The sequence below is a fragment of the Jatropha curcas genome, chromosome 7 (assembly GCF_041381405.1).
Source record: "Jatropha curcas cultivar XTBG-Jc1 chromosome 7, XTBG_Jcur_1.0, whole genome shotgun sequence".
Taxonomy (NCBI): domain Eukaryota; kingdom Viridiplantae; phylum Streptophyta; class Magnoliopsida; order Malpighiales; family Euphorbiaceae; genus Jatropha; species Jatropha curcas.
In genome coordinates, this window is record NC_143157.1 from 25,643,423 (window position 1) to 25,669,516 (window position 26,094).

At 30.2% G+C, this 26,094-nt stretch overlaps 2 protein-coding genes and 2 long non-coding RNA genes across 4 annotated transcripts; 3 read left to right on the forward strand and 1 right to left on the reverse strand.

The window, feature by feature from the left end:
* The first annotated feature begins 1,293 nt into the window (after positions 1-1,293).
* On the forward strand, positions 1,294-3,314 carry GAE6 (UDP-D-glucuronate 4-epimerase 6). The gene has a single exon (XM_012215699.4). It carries the CDS (start codon positions 1,517-1,519, stop codon positions 2,891-2,893), a length of 1,377 nt encoding a protein of 458 aa, XP_012071089.1. The 5' UTR covers positions 1,294-1,516; the 3' UTR covers positions 2,894-3,314.
* A 4,112-nt stretch (positions 3,315-7,426) lies between these two features.
* Positions 7,427-9,245, reverse strand: LOC105633143 (glycine-rich RNA-binding protein 2, mitochondrial). Its single transcript, XM_012215700.4, has 5 exons — positions 9,116-9,245; positions 8,823-8,954; positions 8,653-8,721; positions 7,775-7,881; positions 7,427-7,680 (listed from the first exon to the last, which is right to left on the reverse strand). The coding sequence occupies exons 2-5, from the start codon at positions 8,944-8,946 to the stop codon at positions 7,567-7,569; spliced, it is 414 nt and encodes a 137-aa protein (XP_012071090.1). The 5' UTR covers positions 8,947-8,954; positions 9,116-9,245; the 3' UTR covers positions 7,427-7,566.
* Positions 9,246-14,566: 5,321 nt separating this feature from the next.
* LOC149495062 (uncharacterized) lies at positions 14,567-17,345 on the forward strand. The gene is made up of 3 exons (XR_016321665.1): positions 14,567-15,296; positions 16,244-16,326; positions 17,138-17,345. It is a non-coding gene; the product is annotated as an uncharacterized LOC149495062 (long non-coding RNA).
* Positions 17,346-21,713: 4,368 nt separating this feature from the next.
* On the forward strand, positions 21,714-24,189 carry LOC149495063 (uncharacterized). Its single transcript, XR_016321799.1, has 3 exons — positions 21,714-22,140; positions 23,088-23,170; positions 23,982-24,189. It is a non-coding gene; the product is annotated as an uncharacterized LOC149495063 (long non-coding RNA).
* The last annotated feature ends 1,905 nt before the right edge of the window (positions 24,190-26,094 follow it).

Here is a 26,094-nt window from a genome sequence, read left to right on the forward strand (position 1 = left end):
TGGTTATTAGCTAAAATAAAAAATAAAATAAAATAAAATTCATTTTGTAAATTTCTTAGATTCAAACATTAATAACTACTTAATCAAATTACATTTCAGTCCCTCTCAAAATTTTTTTTTTTTTCATTCTAATTTCAGTTGATTATAATTTTATGACCCTTTAGTTATAAAATTTCCCAAGGTAAGATCACCGACTATTTTTAATTACTTGCAGCAACTTTGAAGCTTTTGTAATTAATACAAACCATCTGTCGGTGATTAATAATAATTAATGATAATTATGTAATCACTTAATTAGAGCATCCACGTGGATTTTAATTAGTAATTTACATTTCAAAATTGTCTATAATTAAATAATTTGGTCTATGATGAGGAAACCCAGCTGACCAACACTATTAACTGCTAATTAAAGCTAACGGTTTTGTCAACTCTGTTAATCCGTTCTGCTCTGCTACTAATGTAAAATCTTGAGCAAAGCAAGAAAAAGACATTAGGTATACAAGAGAGGGTGTTCACATCTTAGCACGTGGAAATCACATGGGATTGAGATTTCTATAGAAGAAGATAGCTGGCATTTTCCATTTATAATTAATAATATTGCATTTTACTAGAGATTGGAGGTGATCATAATGTAAATTCTTTATGCAAATAAAAAAAGCAAATTAATTATGATATGAATAAAACATTTAATATACTAATAAAGTTTGCTTATGTTAAGATTTATTAACATTATTAATAAATTGAAAAACCAAATATTTATTATTTAAAACAAAGTGAATTTGATTTTACATAAATACAAAAAAGTAGAATTTGTCAAAGATTAATAATTTTTTTAACTTTAATTATAACAATTATAAGTGTCCTTCTACAAAGAAAAAGATACAAGTGTCCTAAGATGAATACTATAATTTAAATTTTATATTTTTACCTTTTTATATTAAATAGTTTAGATATTATAAACTAATTTATATACAATTTCAAATAATTTTTAAATCAGTGTTTAGCGTCTTAACTAGGTTCAAAACGTTGTCAAATTTTTTTTTTAATATTGAAATTAAAAAAGTATATATTGTCTACAATTACATAATATTTAGAATTTGATAGACCGAATTATAAAATATTTTAATTATGCAATTAGTACTAGATTAGGTTTTTTAAAAGAAGTAATTTTGTCCAACATAGTCTAAATTAGTTGAATTTACATTACCTTGACTGGTAATTTATATTAAATTAATTAATGTATATTTTTATAAATAAAATAAAAACAAAGTGGTCTCCAACCAACACCAACCTCACTTCTTCTCTCTCTCTCTCTCCCTCTCTTTCATTTCTTTTATAATCTTCCATCTCCACCTCTTAATTTCAGGGCTTAACTTCGATTCAGCTCTCATCTCTTTCCTTTCTTTCAACACATGATTTTGAGCCCTTCAACATTTTTTTTTTCCATTAAAACAACAAGCAAGAAGATAATAAGATAATTCCATTGCTCCATTGTTCTACGATCTCATTAACAGCAATGGCTTCTCCACCAGACACCAGCAAAACCATCAAACTAGAAAGATACAACAGTTATCTCCGCCGTATTCACAGTACTAAAGTCCTTAACGCCTCCTCTAAGCTTCTCTTTCGTGCCACTTTACTTATTGCTCTTGTTCTTATTCTTTTCTTCACTATCAACTACCCTCCACTTTCCGATAACCCTCACCATCAAAACCATCACATCCACCACCACAACTTCCTCTCCACTGCTTTTTTCGCTCGTTCCTCCTCCGTCGGTGGCTCTGCTTGGGAAAAACAAGTCCGCCACTCTGCCACACCTCGTCGGCCTAATGGATTCTCCGTTCTGGTCACCGGAGCAGCAGGATTTGTCGGATCGCACTGTTCGCTTGCGTTAAAAAAGCGAGGCGATGGAGTTCTCGGCATAGATAATTTCAACGACTATTACGATCCGTCGTTAAAGAGAGCGAGACAGAAGCTTTTAAGCAAGCATCAGGTTTTTATCATTGAAGGAGATATAAATGATTCGCCATTGTTATCTAAGCTTTTCGACGTTGTGCCTTTTACTCATGTACTCCATTTAGCAGCACAAGCTGGAGTTCGCTACGCCATGCAAAATCCACAGTCTTACGTCAGCTCAAACATTGCAGGTTTTGTTAATTTACTAGAAATAGCAAAGGCCGCAAATCCTCAACCCGCCATTGTTTGGGCTTCTTCAAGCTCTGTCTATGGATTAAATACACAAGTTCCTTTCTCCGAATCCGACCGAACAGATCAACCAGCAAGTCTCTACGCGGCCACAAAAAAAGCCGGAGAAGAAATTGCCCATACATATAACCATATTTACGGTCTTTCACTTACCGGTTTACGCTTTTTTACTGTCTACGGTCCTTGGGGTAGACCGGACATGGCGTATTTCTTTTTTACTAAAGATATTTTACACGGAAAACCTATAGATGTATACCAAACGCAGGATGAGAAGCAGGTGGCGCGTGACTTCACGTACATCGATGATATAGTGAAAGGATGTGTTGGCGCATTGGATACGGCGGAGAAAAGCACCGGCAGCGGTGGTAAAAAGAAAGGACCGGCTCAGTTAAGAGTATATAATCTTGGAAATACTTCGCCAGTTCCTGTTGGGAAATTGGTGGCCATATTAGAATCTTTGTTGAACACCAAGGCAAAGAAACATATAATAAAGATGCCAAGAAATGGGGACGTGCCTTACACGCACGCTAATGTGAGTTTGGCTTATAAGGATTTTGGGTATAAGCCAACTACAGATTTGAGCAGTGGATTGAGGAAGTTTGTTAAATGGTATGTCAGTTATTATGGGATTCAAACAAGGGTAAAAAAGGAAAATGAGATAAACAATAGTGAGCATCTCGAGGATTGAGGGAGCTTTATCATCAATCATCATCATCATCTCCATTGCCACTACGACATGGTTGGTTGGTTGGTTTTCTTTTTTCTTTTTTCTTTTTTCTTTTTTAATTTAAAAAAATATTTTAGATTAATTTATAATTTCTTTTTTTTTTTTGTTGTTTTTGCTGTTCGTTGTTGATTATGTAGAATTATTATAGATATTAGATTTAATACAGAAGAAGAGAAGATAAATTAAATGTGAATAAAAAATTTAAAAGAAAAAAAAAAAGAGGAATGAAGGAAGAAGGAAGGAGAAGTTGTAGATCTGTGAAGTTCATTGGGATGTAATAGTTTGGTGGGGTCTCCTAAAAAGGATGCAGATCTCAACCATTAGATTCATATTTAAAGAAATTTGTGATTGATCAACAATGATTACATCAAGATTCTCTTTCTTTCTTGATTTTATTTTCTTTTATTGCCTTTTTTTTTTTTTTTAATAACGGAGTAGTTGATTATATGAATTCTTTTTATTCTATATTTTCTAATATTAATCCCATATTACCATTAATAATTTTTCTTAAATGAAAATAATTATCAGAATTATACCTAGAGATTCAATTTCAAACCCTAAAAATCAATGGGATATGACAATTTCTTTCTTTTTTTTAAAAAAAAAAAAGAGATGCTTTCACTTTCATGTAGTAGCTTCGGCCTTTCTATGTCAATCATTTAAAAGAAATAGAGGGGAAAATACTTTAAGAAACTTAAATGTCAAAGTGGGTCTCATGAAGAAAGAGAAGCAAATTCTTTAATCATGCTATTTAATCATCATTTAGATTATAAAAAGAAAGAAAAAATAATAATATTGGTGACAATATGTAATTGAAAATGGAATTATTATTGAAAATTAGAACCTTTTTCATGGTAAGAAATGTAGTTATTTTGTCCATCATCTCTAAGACCAACCTCTTGAGAGATGAGGGTTTTCTTTTTCTTTTTTTTTCTTTTTCTAAGTAATTCGAATTTCATTTTATTATGGTACATGTATTTATTAATTTTTAGTTAAAAATTGAAAATTGTTAACATTTTAAGGAATAATTTTTAAAAGAAAAAATTGGAAAAGAAATAAGAATCATAAACCCAATTTAAATTTAGAATAATATTGTTTAAAAGAAAATATCTCAACCAAAAAAGTTTGATAGGTGATAGAAGTTTCTGCGAGCAAATGCCTTTAAACGAATGATGAAATTTTCAGCAAAAACTTTTTCCCTGCATTTTGTCCTCACTTCTTAACTTCATGATTCTGATGTTTCTTCCCTTTTTTTTTTCCTCTTTAATATTATCACATAGAGATTTTCAGATAGCGTTTTGTTTTTTTCTTTCTTTTCTTTTTTCTTGAAAGCCACTTTATAATCATTCCGCGTTTAAAATTTATTGACTCGATTAGTCCAGATCTTCGTCGTGCATACCCACAAAGAGATTCGCATTCTTCTTTATTTGGATAATTCCTAATGCACTCTCATTCCAGTTAGGAAAGATAACAAATGTTTGAAAACCATTATTACATGTTTTAATTACAAATCCAACAAACAACATTCAAATATTTATTGAACCAACTGTTTTAACTGTATGCCTTCAGAATTAAGATTTACTATATTTTCTACTCTTGTTTGGCCTCCTTAGCTATGCACAGAAAGAGGAAAAGGAATATATTATTTTTAAATCTCAATGTTGGAATTTCATAATTCCTATATTTGAGATAACAAATCATAAATTAAAATTTTTACATGTGACACATGCTTAGATTAATTATAAACAACAATAGCATATATATTTTAAGACAACTACCAAATATACATTATGTTATTGACTTCCAATGGTCAACATAAGCAAGTCTTAAATCTTAAATATTATAAAGGAAATATCAAATCGCATGGATTGGCTAAAGTATAAAAAATATCACCTATTTTTTTAAGCATAAGAATTTTAGAGTTGAAGAGGATAATATCCAAAAGATTTATTTATTTTTGTTTTTTTTTTTTTTTTTTTTGTTAAAGTTGCACCAAACATTGAAAAGAATGCTTGACCTTCTTCTAACAGCCTAACAGTAAGAGGGCAAAAAGTCAGAAGACAGTGTTGAAAGTTGAAAGAAATTACATTTGCATATATAAATCTGAAAATGTCTTAGCTGGATAGTGTCCAACCCTTGACTTTGCAAGTTTCAAAAGGAATCTATGGAATAATAAATGGTTGTTAAATACCAAAGAATATGTTTTGTGACTTCCAGTCTGTTAGTATCTACAAGTTGCTTCCTTTTAAAGCTGTAAATTGATTTAAGATTTTATCCTTTCATAAAAGGCCTAACCACAAAAAAAAAAAAAAAAAAGAAAAAAAAAAAAACATGAACTTTCACATTTTTATCGATTTTAGCCAGTTTTTTAAATTTTATCGATCCATACTACGTACTTAATTTTCTGTATCAATTTTAGTCTTCGTTTGTTTTCTGTCAATTTTATACTAATATAACAGTTATCTCTCACAAATGGGCGTTACAACATCCAATGTCAGTATTTTTAAATCTAGCCAGTTCATTTAATTTTATCAATCAATACCGCATACTAATTAATTTCTATCAAATGATTATATTGATATATTTAATTAAATAATTTAGTAATTAACTATATATATTAAGTGTATGATGGGATTAATCAATTAAAATTCAATTTCACTGAAGAGTTTTTTTAAGATGTTATTTTTAAATATGCTAATTGACATCATTTTTAAATAGTTTAAAAATAATATTTTTAGAAAAGACTTTGCAGTAAAATTGAATTCTAATTGATTAATCCCATTAGACACTTAATATGCATGATTAATTAATAAACTATTTAATTGAATAAATATCAATGTAACCAAATCATTTGATAGAGATTAACTAACACGAGATGTTGACCGATAAAATTAAAGAACTTATCATATTTAATAAAAACCTTAAAGTTCAAGTTTTTTTTTAAATATATGTGGATATATAAAGCCTACTTGTGAGAGATAACTACCACATTAAAAAGGGTAGAATTAATACAGAAAACTAAATATGCAGTATTGATTGATAAAATTAAAAGAACAGTTAGAATTGATAAAAAGATCAAAGTTGAGTTTTTTTTTTTTTTTTTTTTTTTGTCTTTACGCGTATATAAACTCTAAATTATTGATTCTTTAGACACTGTTTGAATGATGGGTTTCAAAGAATTTCATCAAACTTTAAAAATTTAAAATGAAAAGGAAAGAATACACATGAATCTTAGTTAATGTTAAACTTCTTATCTAAAAATTTTACTGAATTGACATTTTATGGACGGCCCTCCATTGTGCTTTGTTCATACATAAACCTGGACTTTCACTTTTACCTAAGAGATTTTCAAACGGCACACTTCCCATTCTAAACCTATTTCACCCCATCTATCTATTTAGCTTAAAAAGTTATTGATGTTTTGGGATCAGCAGAATCTGAACAACTAAATGAAATTTCTCATAATCCCATTAATTTTCTAAACAAGATTCAGAGGATTTTTGTTTTAGAGGAGTTCACAGCACAATTGTAGAGTAACCAATTAAAACAAATTACATAAAATGAGATTATATTTCTCAAAATGTATATAAAATAAAATATCAAAAATAAAAATTCCGTTATTTTTCAGATCAATTGCAAAATTATCAGAGATCGAAAAAGTTAACATATATGGGCCTCGTGCCATTTATCGAGTTCTCTATAAAGCCAAGTAACATACGTGGGCCTAAATCCACATCGGACTAATTCATGGTTTATAAGAAAGGGAACTCATTTTCATCATCTGCTCAAAATCTAATCACAGACAAACTCATTTTGCAGCTCATGCAAAACCAAATTTACATTGAAAATGGAAAAGAAAACAATGACGAGAAGAAAAATTCAAAAATAAAAAGGGCCTATCAGAAATCCGAAGCAATACACCACTAAAAAGAAGACTTGATGGTAAAAGGCCTTGGCTCAGAAGAACAAATGTTTAGGCCTCAGCCCTTTTTTCAACAAAGAAATAGCTCATACAAAATCAAATTTATTTATAACCCGAAAAACAAAACAAAAAAACAAGAACATAATTAACTGAGACAAGACTTTCTACTACAGTTTGTGAAATGCAATTCCACTTCACCGTTACACAGCCTCAGGCAACAGACAAGGCCATTAGATAGTTTTCATAAAAAAGACATTATGCTCATAAGCAAAAAACGTTTAGGCTTAACCACTGATATGATGTTGATGGGTTGGAATACAAACTCATATATAAGGCTCAGCTTGTCTTGATGAAGAGCAAGTAACAAAGAAAATGGATAGCATATAATTGCAAAAAGTAAAGCTCATACGATCAACGATGCAAAAACAATCTCCCTACCCGCCTTTACCATATTTTGCAAGAACACATGCAAATACCCTGCAGTAAACAATTTAATCAATTTGCCTTGGTAGCAAAACAAAATGCAAGCAAAAAACAAAAAACACCTGCACATTTAACTTACCCAGCAAATATATTATAGGTAATAACCAGCACATAAGTTGAAACAAAATACAAAAGTTGTTTAGTATCGATCATAATCAAATAAATGCCCATTCGTTCCAAACAACTAACAACTAGCTATAGAAACAAGCCCATAGATTGGGATAACCGCTTAGAAGCCTTCATTGTTAAAATTTCCATTCCCACGAAAATTACTATAATTATTTCTTGGAGGACCAGTTCTTTCCTGAGCATAACTGACGCGAACACTTCGTCCTTGTAATTCCTGAAAAAAGTAATAGCATACAAAAATCAAAATATAACTCAAATGAGAAGTATGCTCAAATATTTTGATTTCTAACAAACATTTTATTTCTAACCTGGCCATCCATGGCTGATAAGGCCGAGCTAGCAGACTCCTCGCTGGAGAAGTCAACAAACCCAAATCCCCTTGACCTCCCAGTATCTCTATCAGTGACAACTCTTGCTGGGCACCAGAACAAAAAACATAAACGTGTATACATGACCCTCAAATTTCATCTTTTTTTTGTTTAATATGTATTAGAATTGGCTTATAACAAAGTAAAGATAATGATGCCAATAAAATAATTTACTAAGCAGATAGATTAAGATGGAGCTTATAAGACAAGACAAGTAATTTATTTACCAATGAATTTGAAGTGAATAACTCATTCGCAAAGAATAGATTTATCATGTTACGAGAATTCCATAAAATTAAATTTATGGGATTAAAATTAATATTTTCATTGACACAAAGTATGAATACGACAAATTCCAATTTGCAATTTCTATTTTGAATCTGAAAATGAATTTAACTGTAGCAAAACCACTTTGCAAATTTCTATTCAGTATCTCCTTACGACTAATTTTCTTTACCAATCTTATCATGCAGACCACCGTCATCCTATCAATTCTCATTCGATTCATGTTCCAACCCAAGCAACCACCACCAACTCAACCCACTAGACTTAGATCTCCGTTAGAAATATTCTTAAAAGACAAACTTTGTGCCTTACATCATTTTTCAAATCAATGCAAAACTTTCAGCAATTCACATATTGGAAAACACAGATGAAACAAATCAAAGGCTCAGTTAAACTTTTCAAATTTGATAAACGGTTTCAGCAAGATTAAGACAAAACCATATAATCATGAACGAAACCTCAAATTACAAAACTTACATAAACAAAATCCTGCTATCACCAAAAAGACAGCCATGATACATGTCAATACTTACCAGTAACGACTTCACCGAAACTAGAAAAGGCATCTCTCAGAGACTGGTCATCAGTTCCATATGAAAGGCCTAAATGCACAAAACAAAAGATTAAACATCAAAGCCAAACACAGAGCGCTAACATACAGTATATATAAGTAAACAAGTCTTTTGACTATAATTATCAATACCTCCTATGAAAAGTTTGGAAGACGACATGCACCGAATAGAATTCAGCATTGAATTCACTGGAACTTGCCCATTCTGAGAGATACTTTGTCTCACCAGGCTCCCAAGTTTGTTACAGAAAGCCATTTTTGTTACTGATTTTTCATGATATCATCGAAAAAAAGCACAAATATTAGCACTCCAAATCCCAAATACATATATGTATATATCAATCCAACAATAACAATCGCAATCCAAGTAAACAGACAAACAAAGCTAAAGAATCAAAGAACTAGGGTTTAAAGAACGATAATACCTTTGAGACGTAAACCTGAAGAAACCTGGAGGAAGCGGCTAGGGTTTAAGAGCTGAGTGAGATCTGAATTGAAAATATCTTCTTTATTTATAGTGGACAGGTCGAATGGGCTGAGTTCACCTGCGGCTAGTTCTATTTGTAATTGAAGAGTTTTGCTGCTATACGAAGTTGTACTTTTGAGATCATGTTAAGGGTGATTTTGTCATAAGTGTATAGATAGCTTCTTTTAGGTGAGGGTATATGATTACACTGAAAAGTGATCGTAGATGAATATTACTCTTATGTTTATCCATGCCACGTCGGATAAGGGAACAGAAACGAAAAAATCTTCCCAGCACGTGTAGTTACTAATTAGTCTAACAAAATTAAAAGAAAAAAAATACACACGTGTGACTGGAATTATGCGAATTTTTTTCCATTAATTTCTCTTTCAATGGATTTGCTGAATATACATAAATGAAAACAATATACCAAAATAAAAATAGTAACCAAAAAAAAAAAAAATGGACGAATCACTTACATCTGTAAAATCAATTATTCTTTTTTTTTAATCATTGAAATGAAAAAACAAAAATTGATATTGTGAGTAAATTTTTACGATAAAATATTATAAATTACACAGTCCATAAAATGACCATATTATTTTAATAAATTTTCAATATGGAGAAAAAAAAATTTTGATTGTTGAAATTGGAATATTAATGTTGACTTTATCATAAACTCTTTTCATTTTCAGAAAACAATTTACTAAAACAAATTTTCAAGTTTTTTTTTTTTTTTGAAAAAATATGAAGTTTATTTTTTTGTTGTTTTGTTATTGTATAGGAGACTAATTAAAAAGTATTAAAATGTTTAATTTATGAGATTATAAAATATTTAAAATTATAGAATATTTTATATTTTATTGTTAAATAAATATGAGAGGAAACATATAAAAATGATGAATAATATAGTTGTTGGTGACTTGCGGTTTAAATTTGAGATGGACAGAGTATTATTTTTATAGTTAAATGGTAAAGGGTTTAATGATCAATCTAAAAATAAAAGGTGCCTATGATTTTCTTAGTAAATTAAGGTGTAAAATTATTTATTAATAATAAATATATATATTTTTTAAGTTCAATCTCAAAAGGAATCATAATAGAATAAGAAATAATCAAGTGGTTCTTTGCTCTTTACACATTTTTGTTGCATAAAATCAAATATTTCAAATATTCAATTATGCGTATTTGAAATTTTTATTTATAAAATTGCCGTATAAACATTTTTTATTTATAAAATTGCCATATAAACGTTTTTTTGTTGAAATTTCCAAATTAATGTTATTATATGATCATTTTTCCAAAATAGCGAATCAATGTATTCATAGTTATACATTTAGAACGAGCCTCTTGATTTTGCAATATTATTTTATTAATCAAAATATTCAATTTGTGGAACAATAGAACTAGTCTTTTTTTTACCTCGTTAAAGTAACAAAAATTTGTATGATTAAAAAAACTCCAACCTGAAACGTTTATTTTTTACTCTAGTAAAAAAATAATAACGTACATTTGATTGACTTATGTTGTAATGTAGTTTTAATTCATTGAGATGGTAGTTAGGTTGGTTTTATATATTAAAATTTTTATGCATAATATTTATATGGAAAAATAATAAATTGATTATTACGTTATAATCAAATTGACACGTGGGAGCTTCTATTGTCAAACTAATTATAAAATCAATAATCTATGATTTCCTTAACACGTCATTCAATCAAAAATAATATATTTTAAATGACAATCGATTAAAATATTATTTTTTAAATCATAGCCAAACTATCAACTAAGTCTCTAATTTATGATTGTCGCTAATATTTTGATAATTACTTTATGATGTTACTTAACACTTTAATCTTTTTATTGGATGGAAGAACTAAAGTATTAATAAGATTATAATTTATGGATCACATAATATATTATACAATCATGGATCAATTTATTATTTTTGAATTTTTTTTATTATATAATGAATATGAAAAATCAAACATAAATAGCAATGTCAAGAGTTAGAAAACATAACCAAAACATGGCAAGCAAAAATGGGTTGTGCTCCAAAATTAGACACCCCTGCACAGGCAGAGAAAAGACATTTCCACTCTCTCACATGGTTCAATGCTCAATCTTCTGCTACATGAAGTGTGCTCCTGCCGCGTGTATGGACAGATTGCTTCTCTGATTGGCTGGGGAGGTGCCACGTGTTTTCGTCAATGGTGCTATGATTGCCATAGGAACCTAACCACGTGGTCTTTCGCATGTGGCTTCAGTGTGTTAAGTTAAGCTCTTCCATTATTTCAATAGTTGTTCTCCACACGCGCTAACGTTGCGCGTAAATTCACTTCCATTGCTCTTTTCTTTTGACAAATTACTATTAAGTTTTTTTTTTTTTGTTATGAGTATTACTAATATTGAGTTCTTGAGGTTTAGTCAAAATTATTACTTTATCTCTATTGTTTGAAGAAAGGTTAAAATATAACCGAATTTTTAAATTATATTTGCATTAATATTTAAATTTTTCTTTATTTAATATATTCAAAAAATAACTATGATGTTTTTATTTTATACTTTCGTTTCACCGTTAGATCATTTAATCCAAAACATCTTATATACGGTTTTGAATGAGAGAAAGAAATGATTAATTATAATTCTTTACCGTTAATTAGACACGTTTTTTGAATAAAAAGAGCTGACTTTTTTGGATGCAATAGAGATAAAATATAGATTAAATATTAATTTAAATATAATTTAATCCTTAAAAAAATTTATGTAAGCTTTGTTTGGTTAATTATTTATTCATTCAATAAAAAATATTTTTTCAGTAAAAAAAATATATAATGAAATATCGTTTCACTTTTCTTCTAATAAAAAAGATTATATATATTTTTAGCGGAGATATTTTTCTTGCTTTTATCATCTCATTTGTCATGAGATTCAAAATTATATCGTTCCATTGAAAATTTGAAAATTGCATTGCCATGCAATCATTTCAATGCTGTGGTTGGCCTTGTAATTATGACAATCTTTGAGTGATTCACTGTGCTATGGTAATTTTGCGATAATTAGACAACAAAACACAATTAAGCATCTACTTCAAAAATGATTGTTGAATATCCTTTTCGAGTTAAAATGAAATACTAATGCTATTTTTGTTGCTTTACTACAAAATATAAAATTGATTAATTGGTTAATTTGTAAAATCAATCGATTTTAATCATCTTAAATTTATATTATAATAATTTTGATAAAATTCATTTATGTTAAATATGAAAAGTATAATTTTATATAAATAGCTTTCATGGAAACTCATTTTACATTAAAAGATGTTTAGTTAGTAATAGACCTCTTGTCATTTTAGTATGTATAATTACGAGACCTTTCGAACACCAGAGTTTTCACTAATTTGGTGAGCAAAGAAAATATAATTTATGTCCATTAAGAGGAGTATAACATGAAAAGAAAAATAAAAAGCCACTTTGCAAAATTAAATTATGAGGAGTATAACATGAAAAGTCTAATATGGTCTTTTTTTTTTATACTTGCATAAGGTAATTTTTTAACGCTTATTTTTAGATAGTCTCATTTTTGACATTAAATAAACACATTTTTTTATTTATCTTATTAGTAATAAAAAAATATATTTTGCCAATTGCATGTGATCTAATATTTTCATTAGATGGAGAGTAAGAAGTGTCGAATTAATTTGTTGAATGAAAAAGAAAATTACCCATGTTATAAAATATATAATATGCTTCTAATCCATTGTGCATTCTAATAAATAAATATTTTAAAATAAGACACATTTCAAACGTATCCCTACTTGAATTGGGCCTAATTGGGCTCAAGAGAAAAAATTGTATTCAGCTTGACCTTTCTAACAATGTCGGCCTATTAACAACTCTAGGGATTGTATTGTCAATTTCTTAAAAACTATGTGCATCTCGTACACAAATCCATTTTTAATTTATTATTATTTTTTTCAAACAACGTCGCATATTATTTTTAGCGTTGATTTTTAAACGTTACTGAGTAAATGTAATTCAATTTATATATTTAATTTTTAAATTAGCATTATAAATTATAATATTATTACTAATTTATATCATTAAATATCTAAGTGCATTCACAAAATAGAAAAAATATATATATTTTATGAAATAATAAAATAAAAAATCAAATAATTTGTTAAGAAAATAATATATTTATAATAATTTGACAATCAAATTTTCATAAAAATAAAATTATCTATTAACCAATTTAAATTTCATGATAAAAAATTAAATTTAATTAATTTAAATTTTTTACATAATATAATATAATATAATAAACTGTCTAAATTATTAAATATGAAAAATCAATATTATCTATTATAATAATAATAATAATTAATATATTAAATATTATTTTAGAGCATCGTTTAATAATTGGTTATTTTTCTCCAGTAAAAAATTGATAATTTTTTTTTGCTAAATTCTATGAGCACATAATTAATTGTGTGATTGCTTTTTTTAGGAAAAAAAAATTTTTTGACGTATTATATGGTTTGTTAATGTAACATGTCATATCATAATTTTATATTTTATATATATTTCTAATAGGTTTTATTTTCTACTTTATATCAAACAATAAAAATTATAATATATTTCTTAATAAATAATATTAAATTATTTTTTTGCATAATAAGTTACTTGTAATAAATAATTATAATCAATCAAATTAAATATTTATAAACATAATAATTAAACATATTATATTCTTACCATATTTAATTTATACCTTGTATAATATAATATGACCAGTCAAAATTAAATCACTTTTATTTTCTCAACTAATAAAATTAAAATTCTTAAAAATATTATATTCTTACTATATTTAAATATAACTTATTTAATATATAATCTAATTTCTTAGTTTATCCAATAAAATTTAAATTTAAATAAAATATTAATATACAAATCAAAAATAAATTACTTTTATTTTTTCAACTCATCAAATTAAAATTCTTAAAGATATTATATTATTACTATATTTAATATATACTTTAAAAAATATAGTTTCTTATTCTATCTAATATAATTTAAATTTAAATAAAAAATTAATATGACCAATAAAGATTAAAGTACTTTTATTTTTTCAACCAATTAAATTAAAATCCTTAATAATATTTTTATCGATCCATAAATTTAGTATGGGTGTGTGCAATCACACACACACACACACACAAGATTGTAAATAGATTATAAATTTTACAGGAAGACTCAATGAATTAAGGTTGTGCAAAACCTGAACCGACCTAAAAAGCTCAAACAACCAAAATCGATCTGACCGAAAATATAGGGTTAGAATGGATTTTTCAGATTTGGTCGGGTTAGACAATTTAAGGAATTGTAATACCCTGAATTTTTATTTTCAAACATTATCCAATTAAATTTAATGAACCGACAGCTTGGAAATTAATATTAATATTTTAGTGCGAATACTGTGAGAAACCGAACCGAAAATCGATTGAAAAAGCCGAAAACCAGTTGAAAACCAAAGATTTGGGCCGAATCGAATCGAATCGAACCGGTTCGACCCAAAACATCTAGAAACTTCCTCCTCTCTATATTCAACGCTTATCTCCCTCACTCATTGAGTCCTGCGCCTCCAGTTCACCGACAACCTCCCCAGCCACTGCTCCTCCCTTCTTCTTCTTCTTCTTTTTCTTCTTCTTCTTCTTCTTCTTCCTTTTTTTTCTTTCCTTCTTTTCCCTTCACTGCGTCTGTGTTCTTGACGAGGCAAAACAGCAGCAGCGTCGCGCGACACCCCCAGCTGATCGGACCTCCTCGCGCGCCACCGCTGCTCCCCGCGACAGCTCGACCTCGGCAAGCTTGCCGTTCCGCCCCTCCCTCCGCTCGAACCAAGCGGAGACAGCAGCCTAGAGAGGACTGCATCGCGCCTCAACAGATCTGTCGCGCCACCGCCCTGCCGCCGCTCCAGTGTGCCTCCGACCACCAGGAACGAGCCTGTCCAGCTTCTTCGCGCCGTCTCCGCCTCTCTCCGGCACTGTCAGTCGGATCCGGCCACTGGCAGCTACTGCTCTTCGATCTGGCATGTGTAAAAATCTCCGATCTAGCGAAAATTCGACAAATTTATATTTTGAGGTAAAAATTAATTTTAATGATTTTCGTTACTTGAATTAAATTTAATTATTGTAGTTAATTAATTTAGTTCATTAATTTAGTTAACTTAATTTTAGTCATTTTGCGTAGTTAATTAATTTTATGTGGTGAAAATTAATTTAAGTAGTATTGAATTATTGATTAATGAAATATAGAAAGTAAATACAGTATGAACTAACTTTTGAGGAGTTAAATTAAAAGCAATTCGTGTTGATTTATTAATTTATTAACAATATTTAGTTAAAATTTAATACGGTATTAACCTAAATTAATTGAAAAGTCAGATAAGTCAGATGTATGGAATTAAAGAAAATTTATAAATGTATGTTGGTACGGAAAATGTGGAGGATGGGATTTGTTGATTGAGTTGATTGCCCGATGGATGGGCTGTGTGGTTTGGAATTAATTGATATAATGTTGATATTTTACCAGGTGGATAATCCAATTTTTAGGGGGGGTGCTGCCGAAAAGTCGTTAGAAAATAAATTGTATTTTAGAAATTAAATTACTTATAGCGATTAAATTATTCATAGAAATTAAAAATATAGAATAAGATTATGAGAGCGATAAATAATCAAATAAATAAATAAACAAGGGGAACGAATTTATATGTAGTTCAGGGAATTAAATACCGACTAAAGTTATTAATGTTATGAATATTATATGATCAATCGCATTATCATTATTAATATTATTATCATTAATCATATTAATGTTTTGATTAGTATTATCATAAAATATTAATTACCAAATAATTAGACGTTCTACTCAATGAATAAATTAGAAGAACTAAATCAAATAAAGATGCACTATAGATATACAGTTTAGTTTGATAAGTTAGTGAACCGACGAGTAACGAAAACAAATAAATGAATGTAAACTGCTTTTCCCAAATTAGAATTCTTATGTAGAATTTTCTTATTATATAGAAACGTATAAAGTCTCGGACTGTGAAGACAAAGGCTGGGAGCGCACAATAGGAAAGGCAGTCCTTTTAAGGACAACAAAAACAGTGAGTAGTGTTAGATAACTAGTATCATCCGCCTGCATTCATGCATTCACGGCTAAATGTTATCATGCATTATTTTATTGAATTGCCATATTATGATGCACCATTTGTTGATATTAAAAATTGTTTGATTACTTGTGCTGTGAATACACTGTGCCTTGTTTGTGTGGAATTGGGATGACGTGGACCACCATGGGTTTGTGAGGACGGTCTGTGATATGGATCCTGAATATGATATGATATGAAATTTGACCGTCGGCCGGGAAAATGGGAGATCGGCTCCCCCGTGTGCACCTGATGATATGGATTGCATGGAAAACCACAGGATGGCTTCTTGTTGTTGCGCACCTGATAATCTAGATTTGATTGTAGCCCGCAGGGTGGCCTCCTGTTGTGAGCACTTGATGATCTAGATTGGATGGAGACCACCGGGTTGCCTCCTGTGGGTATGGAAAAGAAAAGAGAGAATGGAAAAACAATGAGAGGACTGGTCAGTGAGGATTAGACCAGTTGGCCGTATGGGGGATCGGCTCCCCGGTGCACATGTATGAGAGGGCGAGCCATGTGTGAGGACGGCTCGTTGGGGTTTCAGGTGGTGCCACTGACTAATTTCCACGTGATGTGATTATATGAAGGTGATGATACTTGTGATTGCTGTTGTACTGCCATTTGTGTGACAAACTGCATGATCATATAATTAAACGGTAACTAGATAAAAATATTTAGCATCTGTGTGATTGTGTGGGGTGAGAGGGTTATCTAACCCTACTCATTGAGTTTGGCGCTCACCCCTGCCTACTATTTTTTTTTTCAGGTAATAGAAAGAAAGAAAAGCCTTGTAGAGTTGAGACACTTATTGTAGAAGACTGTTAAGGATAGAAATAACGATGTAAATATAAAGGTAGAGTTTCGCAATTGTATTCCAGTTGGGTTGTAAATAAATAATAAAGTCCATATTAAATATATGAATTGTATTTTGAATGCATATGTATAATAAGTTAATGGGCCTGAATCCATAATTATGAATAGACTGTGAGATTTAAATAAGTTAGGCTTACTACGGGCTTCGGGGGCCTTAAGCCTACCCAGGTCCTAGTGCCGGTCCGACCCACGGAAATGGGTCGTGACAAAGTTGGTATCAGAGCATAAGTTGGGCCTTAGGAATCAATTGCGGAACATAGGAAATTAAATAGAGAACTCCTATGTTGGGATCGGCCGTAACCAACAAAGGAGCTGTAGTCGGGATTGAATTCCATTTTAGTGCCGATGGACGCATCGTGCATGAGGATGGAAGGAAATCTATATGAAACTTAGGACGAGAATTAAAATTACAGAAATAATAGTGAATTATAAAAAGAGTCCGGGTAACTGACGTTTATAAAATAAATACTTTGAGTTTTGCTAAATCCCCTCCATTTATTTTGAAGCAGAAGATCAGTTGGATATTGGTGTAATGGCCTGATCACCCAGTACACCATGATTCGACAGGAGACACTGCTTCGAAAATTATTTGAAATTATTTAGAAAAGGAGTCGGAGTTTTAAAGACAATAAGAAAGTAAATTTATTTGAACTATGATTTGAGAAACATGTTTTATTATTTGCTTATTGGAAATTGTTTTGAAATTGCAATTAATTGTTTGGTTTTATTATTTTGTCGGCATGTCAAAAATTTATCTGATTTTAAAATTTAAATTATTTACAATGATTGCATGTTTGATTAAATTTTTATCATATTGTCTATCCCGAGGACTAAATTAGGCCTATAGAAATTAATACTGATAAGTTAATAAATCGTATAGAATAGGAATCTGAAAGAAAATGTCAATTCAGATATAGATTACATTCTAGAAATGTTACTGTTAGGGATTAAAAAGTGAAAAATGGTAATTTAAATTAAATCAAGGGTTAGAAAAGGAGGATCTAAGACAAATAATCATAATAGACAAGAAATCCTCAATTATTCAAGGCGAAACTTAAGAATATAAAAGAAAATATTAAATGAATTATGTGCTTGAATGTGAAGAACATAATGTTAACTGAATAGGTCAAATTAATTATAGCAATATAAAATAATGTAAACATGATAAAGAAGCAGGTAAAACTTCCTCTGAACAATTAGTATGAAGGGTAAAATTTTGGGTGTTTTAATATAGAATTAAAGTGGTTAGTGAATAATTGGGCAAAAGTTGTGAAGTGAAAATTTGATTAATAAGGAAAAGATTGACTAATAGTTAATAGAAGTAATTACAAGCCATGAAATAATTATGAATCTATTATAATAAAATGAATGTAGAAGATGGTGAATAACTTTAAATCACAAATGGGGAATGAATGGGGAAAGGAACGTGGATGCTATAAGAAAGCTTAATAAATTAAGGAAATTGGATGTATCTAGGTAGAGAGTTATGTAGAAAGGACTAATACTACTTATTAAATTTAAAGAACACTTATATAAAATCTGCTTAAAAGAATTAAGTGCGAAATTAGATCGAGGTGCTAAATAAAATAAAAGTTAATAAATTTGGAAGAGAATAAAGGTCAAAGATAACTCATAATATTGAAATAGAGATTGAAAAATTAGAATAAAGAAATTTGAGAAGCAGTGACCTTAGGATGGAATTAAATTTTGTGTAAAATAATGGTTTTACGCCTTAGATTCATGTACCCATCCTTAAAACTTTTTTTTACGGATAAGACTTAAATGAGGTTGGGTACACTAAGGAGATACGAAGGATAAAAGAAAGATGAAAATGAATCAAAAGGCTAAAGAATTAGGATAAGACTAGGGGATGTTAAATCATAGAAAAGCCGATGATGATAATATGGTCAATTAATTTATCTACTGTGGAATACTAGAATAAATAATTACAAACAAATTGGAAAAGAAGTAAAATTCAGATGTAAGAAATATACATAAAAAAAAAAAAATGATGATAAAATAAATAACTAAATAAATAAAGATAAAATAATAATAAAAATATAAATCACTACTGAAAATAACTTTTGGGAAAATTTAAGGTGTGGACCAATCTACTTGAGAGGCCAGTAATAGCGAAAGGAATAGTAATGATGGAGATTAGTATATTCTTGGTTTAAGAGGATCATTTAGGAGGAAATATGTAACAATAGACTGGAACTAGATGATTTCAGGATTGTCCTCGTGGAGATAGACAATTCATTTTTGTTAAATACCAAAAGGTTTTAGAAAATACAATGAGTATTGATTTTCAAACTGCATGAAAATATTTTTACACGATTGAGATTGGTTTAAAATAAAAGTAAATGCAATTTTCTATTAAAAGAATTTCAAGATTTTGTGTGAGTGACATGCCGATGTTTTTAAAAGTGGAAAAGGAAAATTATTTTAAAAAGTTTTTAAATAGCCAGTTACCTATAGGATGGTCAACCTAAGCTGCAGTTGATAACTCATTAGTTGAATTTTTGAATAGACAATTAATCTAAGGATTTATATCAGCGAAATAATGTATATTAGAACTATTAGTAAATAAAGACTTTTAAATTGCTCAAAAAAAAAAAAAAAAAAAAAAAAAAATCTTTAGTAGACAATTGATGAAATGTCTGATATGAGATAACTAGTGTTGCAAACTATTATTATAAATGAAACCATTGAAATAGAAACTTTCTTAAGAAAAAGAATATTCGAAGTTGATCCTTCTGTGAGACAATGCTTAAATTGATTAGGGGGCTATCTGAAAATGATAACAGTAGTAGATGTAAACAGCCCATAAATTTAGTAAACAATTAAATTTCAAGAGGAAAGTCTGAGAATAGTTATTAAAGTAGTGAAATGTACAGTTATTAATTGATATTAGTTGAGGATGAGATAAATAAATTGATACTATATTTTGAAACTTGGATGGAAAAATTAAACGATTAGCTTAAGTATTATAAAGGCTAATTAGGGCCTTGCTAGTATTTCATAATTAAGGCATAAACTGAAGTTCCATATAGAAACGAATAAATTCTTTAGCTGACAGCAGAATTTGATTAATATATATATATATATATATATATATATATATAGATGTAATATTTGGATTGTAAGGTGACATGAAGTCGGGACTTAAGAAATTTCATTGAGGACTTTTATATATTGATAGGTATCGGGTAAAAGGTAAATAGTTGGGGCAAGTAATAAATATTAGGTTGAAATAATGGTGATCGGATAAGCCATGAAAAATAATGATTAATAGTATAAAGAAATTAAGTGGATGGAATATTTAATAAGTATGCTTCAATATCCTTAGGATAAATTAATAAGCAACATAAGTGAAATGAAATGTTATTATGAAAGTCAACTTTTAATGATACATGTTAAGATAATTAAAGGAATAAGTGTTAGAAGTAAGTACGGCAATTAAATAGAAGGTGTGGAGATCCCTATAGAGAAAGATAACCAATAGTGCAGGGATGTTCTTAGTAAATGAACTATTTAAATAATTCCGCTAGCGTACGATAAGGATAGAGGACGTGTATAAAAGGAACCGATAGAGTGAGCTCGAGTAACCATATGATAATATAGACAACGAGAGTTATAAGAAAATTTTTCTTAAAATTTTGGATTAAGGTAACATTTTTTTCAGTTTTGAGTAAGAAAAGATTTAGTCATAACATATGTACGTTAAATAACTCTATTTTGATTATAAATAAATTAAATTTCAAATTGTTTTGCTTTTTGCAAATTATATTTGGTTTTCATAAAGAAATGTGTAATAAAATTTAATTTTGGAAAAATATATGTATTAAGCCTTTTATTATAAAACTCGTTTAATTGCAAGATTTTTATTTAAAGAAAGATTTTCTAGCAACTGTCTGTATGATAGTTTGGAGATTAAGTAATAAAGCTTCCTATAGCGGTAGACGTACAATCAGAATACCCCACTCACTTTATTCCCTTGACCTGTATTTTCGTTTTTGAGCTGTCTCCTTGGTATTGGAAGCAATTCCTTATAACTTTACAATTTTCCATGCGTCCATTCTTATTCTTTCCCATTAGATTCAATTCGAGGACGAATTGTCTTAAGGGGGGGAGATTGTAATACCCTGAATTTTTATTTTCAAACATTATCCAATTAAATTTAATGAACCGACAGCTTGGAAATTAATATTAATATTTTAGTGCGAATACTGTGAGAAACCGAACCGAAAATCGATTGAAAAAGCCGAAAACCAGTTGAAAACCAAAGATTTGGGCCGAATCGAATCGAATCGAACCGGTTCGACCCAAAACATCTAGAAACTTCCTCCTCTCTATATTCAACGCTTATCTCCCTCACTCATTGAGTCCTGCGCCTCCAGTTCACCGACAACCTCCCCAGCCACTGCTCCTCCCTTCTTCTTCTTCTTCTTTTTCTTCTTCTTCTTCTTCTTCTTCTTCCTTTTTTTTCTTTCCTTCTTTTCCCTTCACTGCGTCTGTGTTCTTGACGAGGCAAAACAGCAGCAGCGTCGCGCGACACCCCCAGCTGATCGGACCTCCTCGCGCGCCACCGCTGCTCCCCGCGACAGCTCGACCTCGGCAAGCTTGCCGTTCCGCCCCTCCCTCCGCTCGAACCAAGCGGAGACAGCAGCCTAGAGAGGACTGCATCGCGCCTCAACAGATCTGTCGCGCCACCGCCCTGCCGCCGCTCCAGTGTGCCTCCGACCACCAGGAACGAGCCTGTCCAGCTTCTTCGCGCCGTCTCCGCCTCTCTCCGGCACTGTCAGTCGGATCCGGCCACTGGCAGCTACTGCTCTTCGATCTGGCATGTGTAAAAATCTCCGATCTAGCGAAAATTCGACAAATTTATATTTTGAGGTAAAAATTAATTTTAATGATTTTCGTTACTTGAATTAAATTTAATTATTGTAGTTAATTAATTTAGTTCATTAATTTAGTTAACTTAATTTTAGTCATTTTGCGTAGTTAATTAATTTTATGTGGTGAAAATTAATTTAAGTAGTATTGAATTATTGATTAATGAAATATAGAAAGTAAATACAGTATGAACTAACTTTTGAGGAGTTAAATTAAAAGCAATTCGTGTTGATTTATTAATTTATTAACAATATTTAGTTAAAATTTAATACGGTATTAACCTAAATTAATTGAAAAGTCAGATAAGTCAGATGTATGGAATTAAAGAAAATTTATAAATGTATGTTGGTACGGAAAATGTGGAGGATGGGATTTGTTGATTGAGTTGATTGCCCGATGGATGGGCTGTGTGGTTTGGAATTAATTGATATAATGTTGATATTTTACCAGGTGGATAATCCAATTTTTAGGGGGGGTGCTGCCGAAAAGTCGTTAGAAAATAAATTGTATTTTAGAAATTAAATTACTTATAGCGATTAAATTATTCATAGAAATTAAAAATATAGAATAAGATTATGAGAGCGATAAATAATCAAATAAATAAATAAACAAGGGGAACGAATTTATATGTAGTTCAGGGAATTAAATACCGACTAAAGTTATTAATGTTATGAATATTATATGATCAATCGCATTATCATTATTAATATTATTATCATTAATCATATTAATGTTTTGATTAGTATTATCATAAAATATTAATTACCAAATAATTAGACGTTCTACTCAATGAATAAATTAGAAGAACTAAATCAAATAAAGATGCACTATAGATATACAGTTTAGTTTGATAAGTTAGTGAACCGACGAGTAACGAAAACAAATAAATGAATGTAAACTGCTTTTCCCAAATTAGAATTCTTATGTAGAATTTTCTTATTATATAGAAACGTATAAAGTCTCGGACTGTGAAGACAAAGGCTGGGAGCGCACAATAGGAAAGGCAGTCCTTTTAAGGACAACAAAAACAGTGAGTAGTGTTAGATAACTAGTATCATCCGCCTGCATTCATGCATTCACGGCTAAATGTTATCATGCATTATTTTATTGAATTGCCATATTATGATGCACCATTTGTTGATATTAAAAATTGTTTGATTACTTGTGCTGTGAATACACTGTGCCTTGTTTGTGTGGAATTGGGATGACGTGGACCACCATGGGTTTGTGAGGACGGTCTGTGATATGGATCCTGAATATGATATGATATGAAATTTGACCGTCGGCCGGGAAAATGGGAGATCGGCTCCCCCGTGTGCACCTGATGATATGGATTGCATGGAAAACCACAGGATGGCTTCTTGTTGTTGCGCACCTGATAATCTAGATTTGATTGTAGCCCGCAGGGTGGCCTCCTGTTGTGAGCACTTGATGATCTAGATTGGATGGAGACCACCGGGTTGCCTCCTGTGGGTATGGAAAAGAAAAGAGAGAATGGAAAAACAATGAGAGGACTGGTCAGTGAGGATTAGACCAGTTGGCCGTATGGGGGATCGGCTCCCCGGTGCACATGTATGAGAGGGCGAGCCATGTGTGAGGACGGCTCGTTGGGGTTTCAGGTGGTGCCACTGACTAATTTCCACGTGATGTGATTATATGAAGGTGATGATACTTTTGATTGCTGTTGTACTGCCATTTGTGTGACAAACTGCATGATCATATAATTAAACGGTAACTAGATAAAAATATTTAGCATCTGTGTGATTGTGTGGGGTGAGAGGGTTATCTAACCCTACTCATTGAGTTTGGCGCTCACCCCTGCCTACTATTTTTTTTTTCAGGTAATAGAAAGAAAGAAAAGCCTTGTAGAGTTGAGACACTTATTGTAGAAGACTGTTAAGGATAGAAATAACGATGTAAATATAAAGGTAGAGTTTCGCAATTGTATTCCAGTTGGGTTGTAAATAAATAATAAAGTCCATATTAAATATATGAATTGTATTTTGAATGCATATGTATAATAAGTTAATGGGCCTGAATCCATAATTATGAATAGACTGTGAGATTTAAATAAGTTAGGCTTACTACGGGCTTCGGGGGCCTTAAGCCTACCCAGGTCCTAGTGCCGGTCCGACCCACGGAAATGGGTCGTGACAGTATATCTCCTAATGGGGGTCGGTGGATCAGTTAAATACCTTGTTTAACCCGACCGACCCGAAAAATGAAAATATTAAAATTTTTAAAATTTTTCTTCTTATGACTCACTCTCTTTCTTTCTTTTTTTACTTGTAAAATTAAAAATTCCAAATCAAAATTAATTTTTTCTTGAAAATGATATGTTTTTATCTCTATTATGTATGTTAAATACTAATTAGGAATTTTTAATTTGCTATGGTTTGGTAATGATTTGAAGATGGAAAATTATAATTTATGTGATTGTGATTATTATGGTTTGATTGTATTACGATTTTTTCGTTATGAATGTTTGATGTTAATTATGGTTTGATTATTATTTTATAATTTTTTTTATTATGATTGTTTGAGCAATAATTATTTTTTAGACAAATTTTTTAATTGTATAGGGTTCAAATAAAAACTTTGTGCAAAAGCCATATTACAAAAGTATCCAAGCTATAAAAAAATATTTAGTTGAAAATCGGGTTAAACGGGCCCGAATTACTCGACTCGATTTTTATAGGTTATTCGGGTGGGGCTCGAACTTTTAAAGAGGTCGGATCGGTGAAGCCATTCCCTCTCATTTCGGGTTTCGGGTATTTCGAGCCAAGTTGGGGCGATTGTTGCTCACCCTTACAATGAACTGAAATAATACTGTGAATTACAAAATAACAACAGTTTTTCTCTTAATCACTAAATTAGTGAAAATTCTTATCTAACTCAAATTTGATACCTTCCGCTTCTATATTAGCGAGAAAACCAACTAGATTGCATCTAATCGACTCTTATACAAATCACTTATTTTATAAAAATAAATATAGTTTGATTCTAATACACATGTTAAAAAAAAAAAAAAGTTGCATCATAAGTTCATAATTTTTCCTTCAAGGTTCATGTTTCATATAATTATCTTAAACTATACTTGTTGTGCAATGAAAAATAACACATTTGTTAATAAGGATGCACATTAAATAGGGTCAGTATAAACAGAAACTTTAAAGATTATTCTTTCTATAAAAAAGGAAATAATTTGAGACAAATTAAAGAGAAAAATAACAATATTTTTGTAGGAGAGAAAAAATTTATGAGTTGGATTTGTTTACCCTCAATGTAAGGGGAAACAAATAAATATAATGATAAATTAGACAAATTACTCTTAAACTGCTTGAGGCTTAGTTTGATAAAAGATCGCATGAACTAATTCAAGAAGCTTATTGAGCTAAGCTTGAGATGAGCTATCAATCTCGTTTTATAAACAAGCAAATTTCAAACATTAGTTCGCGAGCCAATTTTACTGAGTTAAGTTCACGAGTTAGCTCAATAAATTAGTATCAATTACATAAACATTAAAACGACATCATTTTGGTTTGATATATTTCTAGCTCAAGTTTGAGCTTGACTCGTTTATAGTTTTGAGCTGAGCTTGAACTCACCGGAGCTCCGCTCGACTCTGCCTATTTGTTAATATTTTTTTAGTACAATAATGAGATGAATGTCTTTCTATTGAGAAAAAAAGAAAATGGCAATAAGTTATAAAATTTTTACAAATCGTACTTAATTATTTGTTTGGTAGATGGTGAGGACTCATACATTTAAGCAAATATTTTCTGGAGTTCAATTTGAATTTGCACTGTATTTTTTTATCATGCTTCAAGTTTCATAAAAAGAGCGTGTATGAAACATGCGGTGAAAGCGAGTGAAGCAGAGATTCGAGAGTTGAGAATTGCTGTCTCAAAGTATTCTCTCTCCTCTCCTCACAAATTTATATGGGCCTTAGGG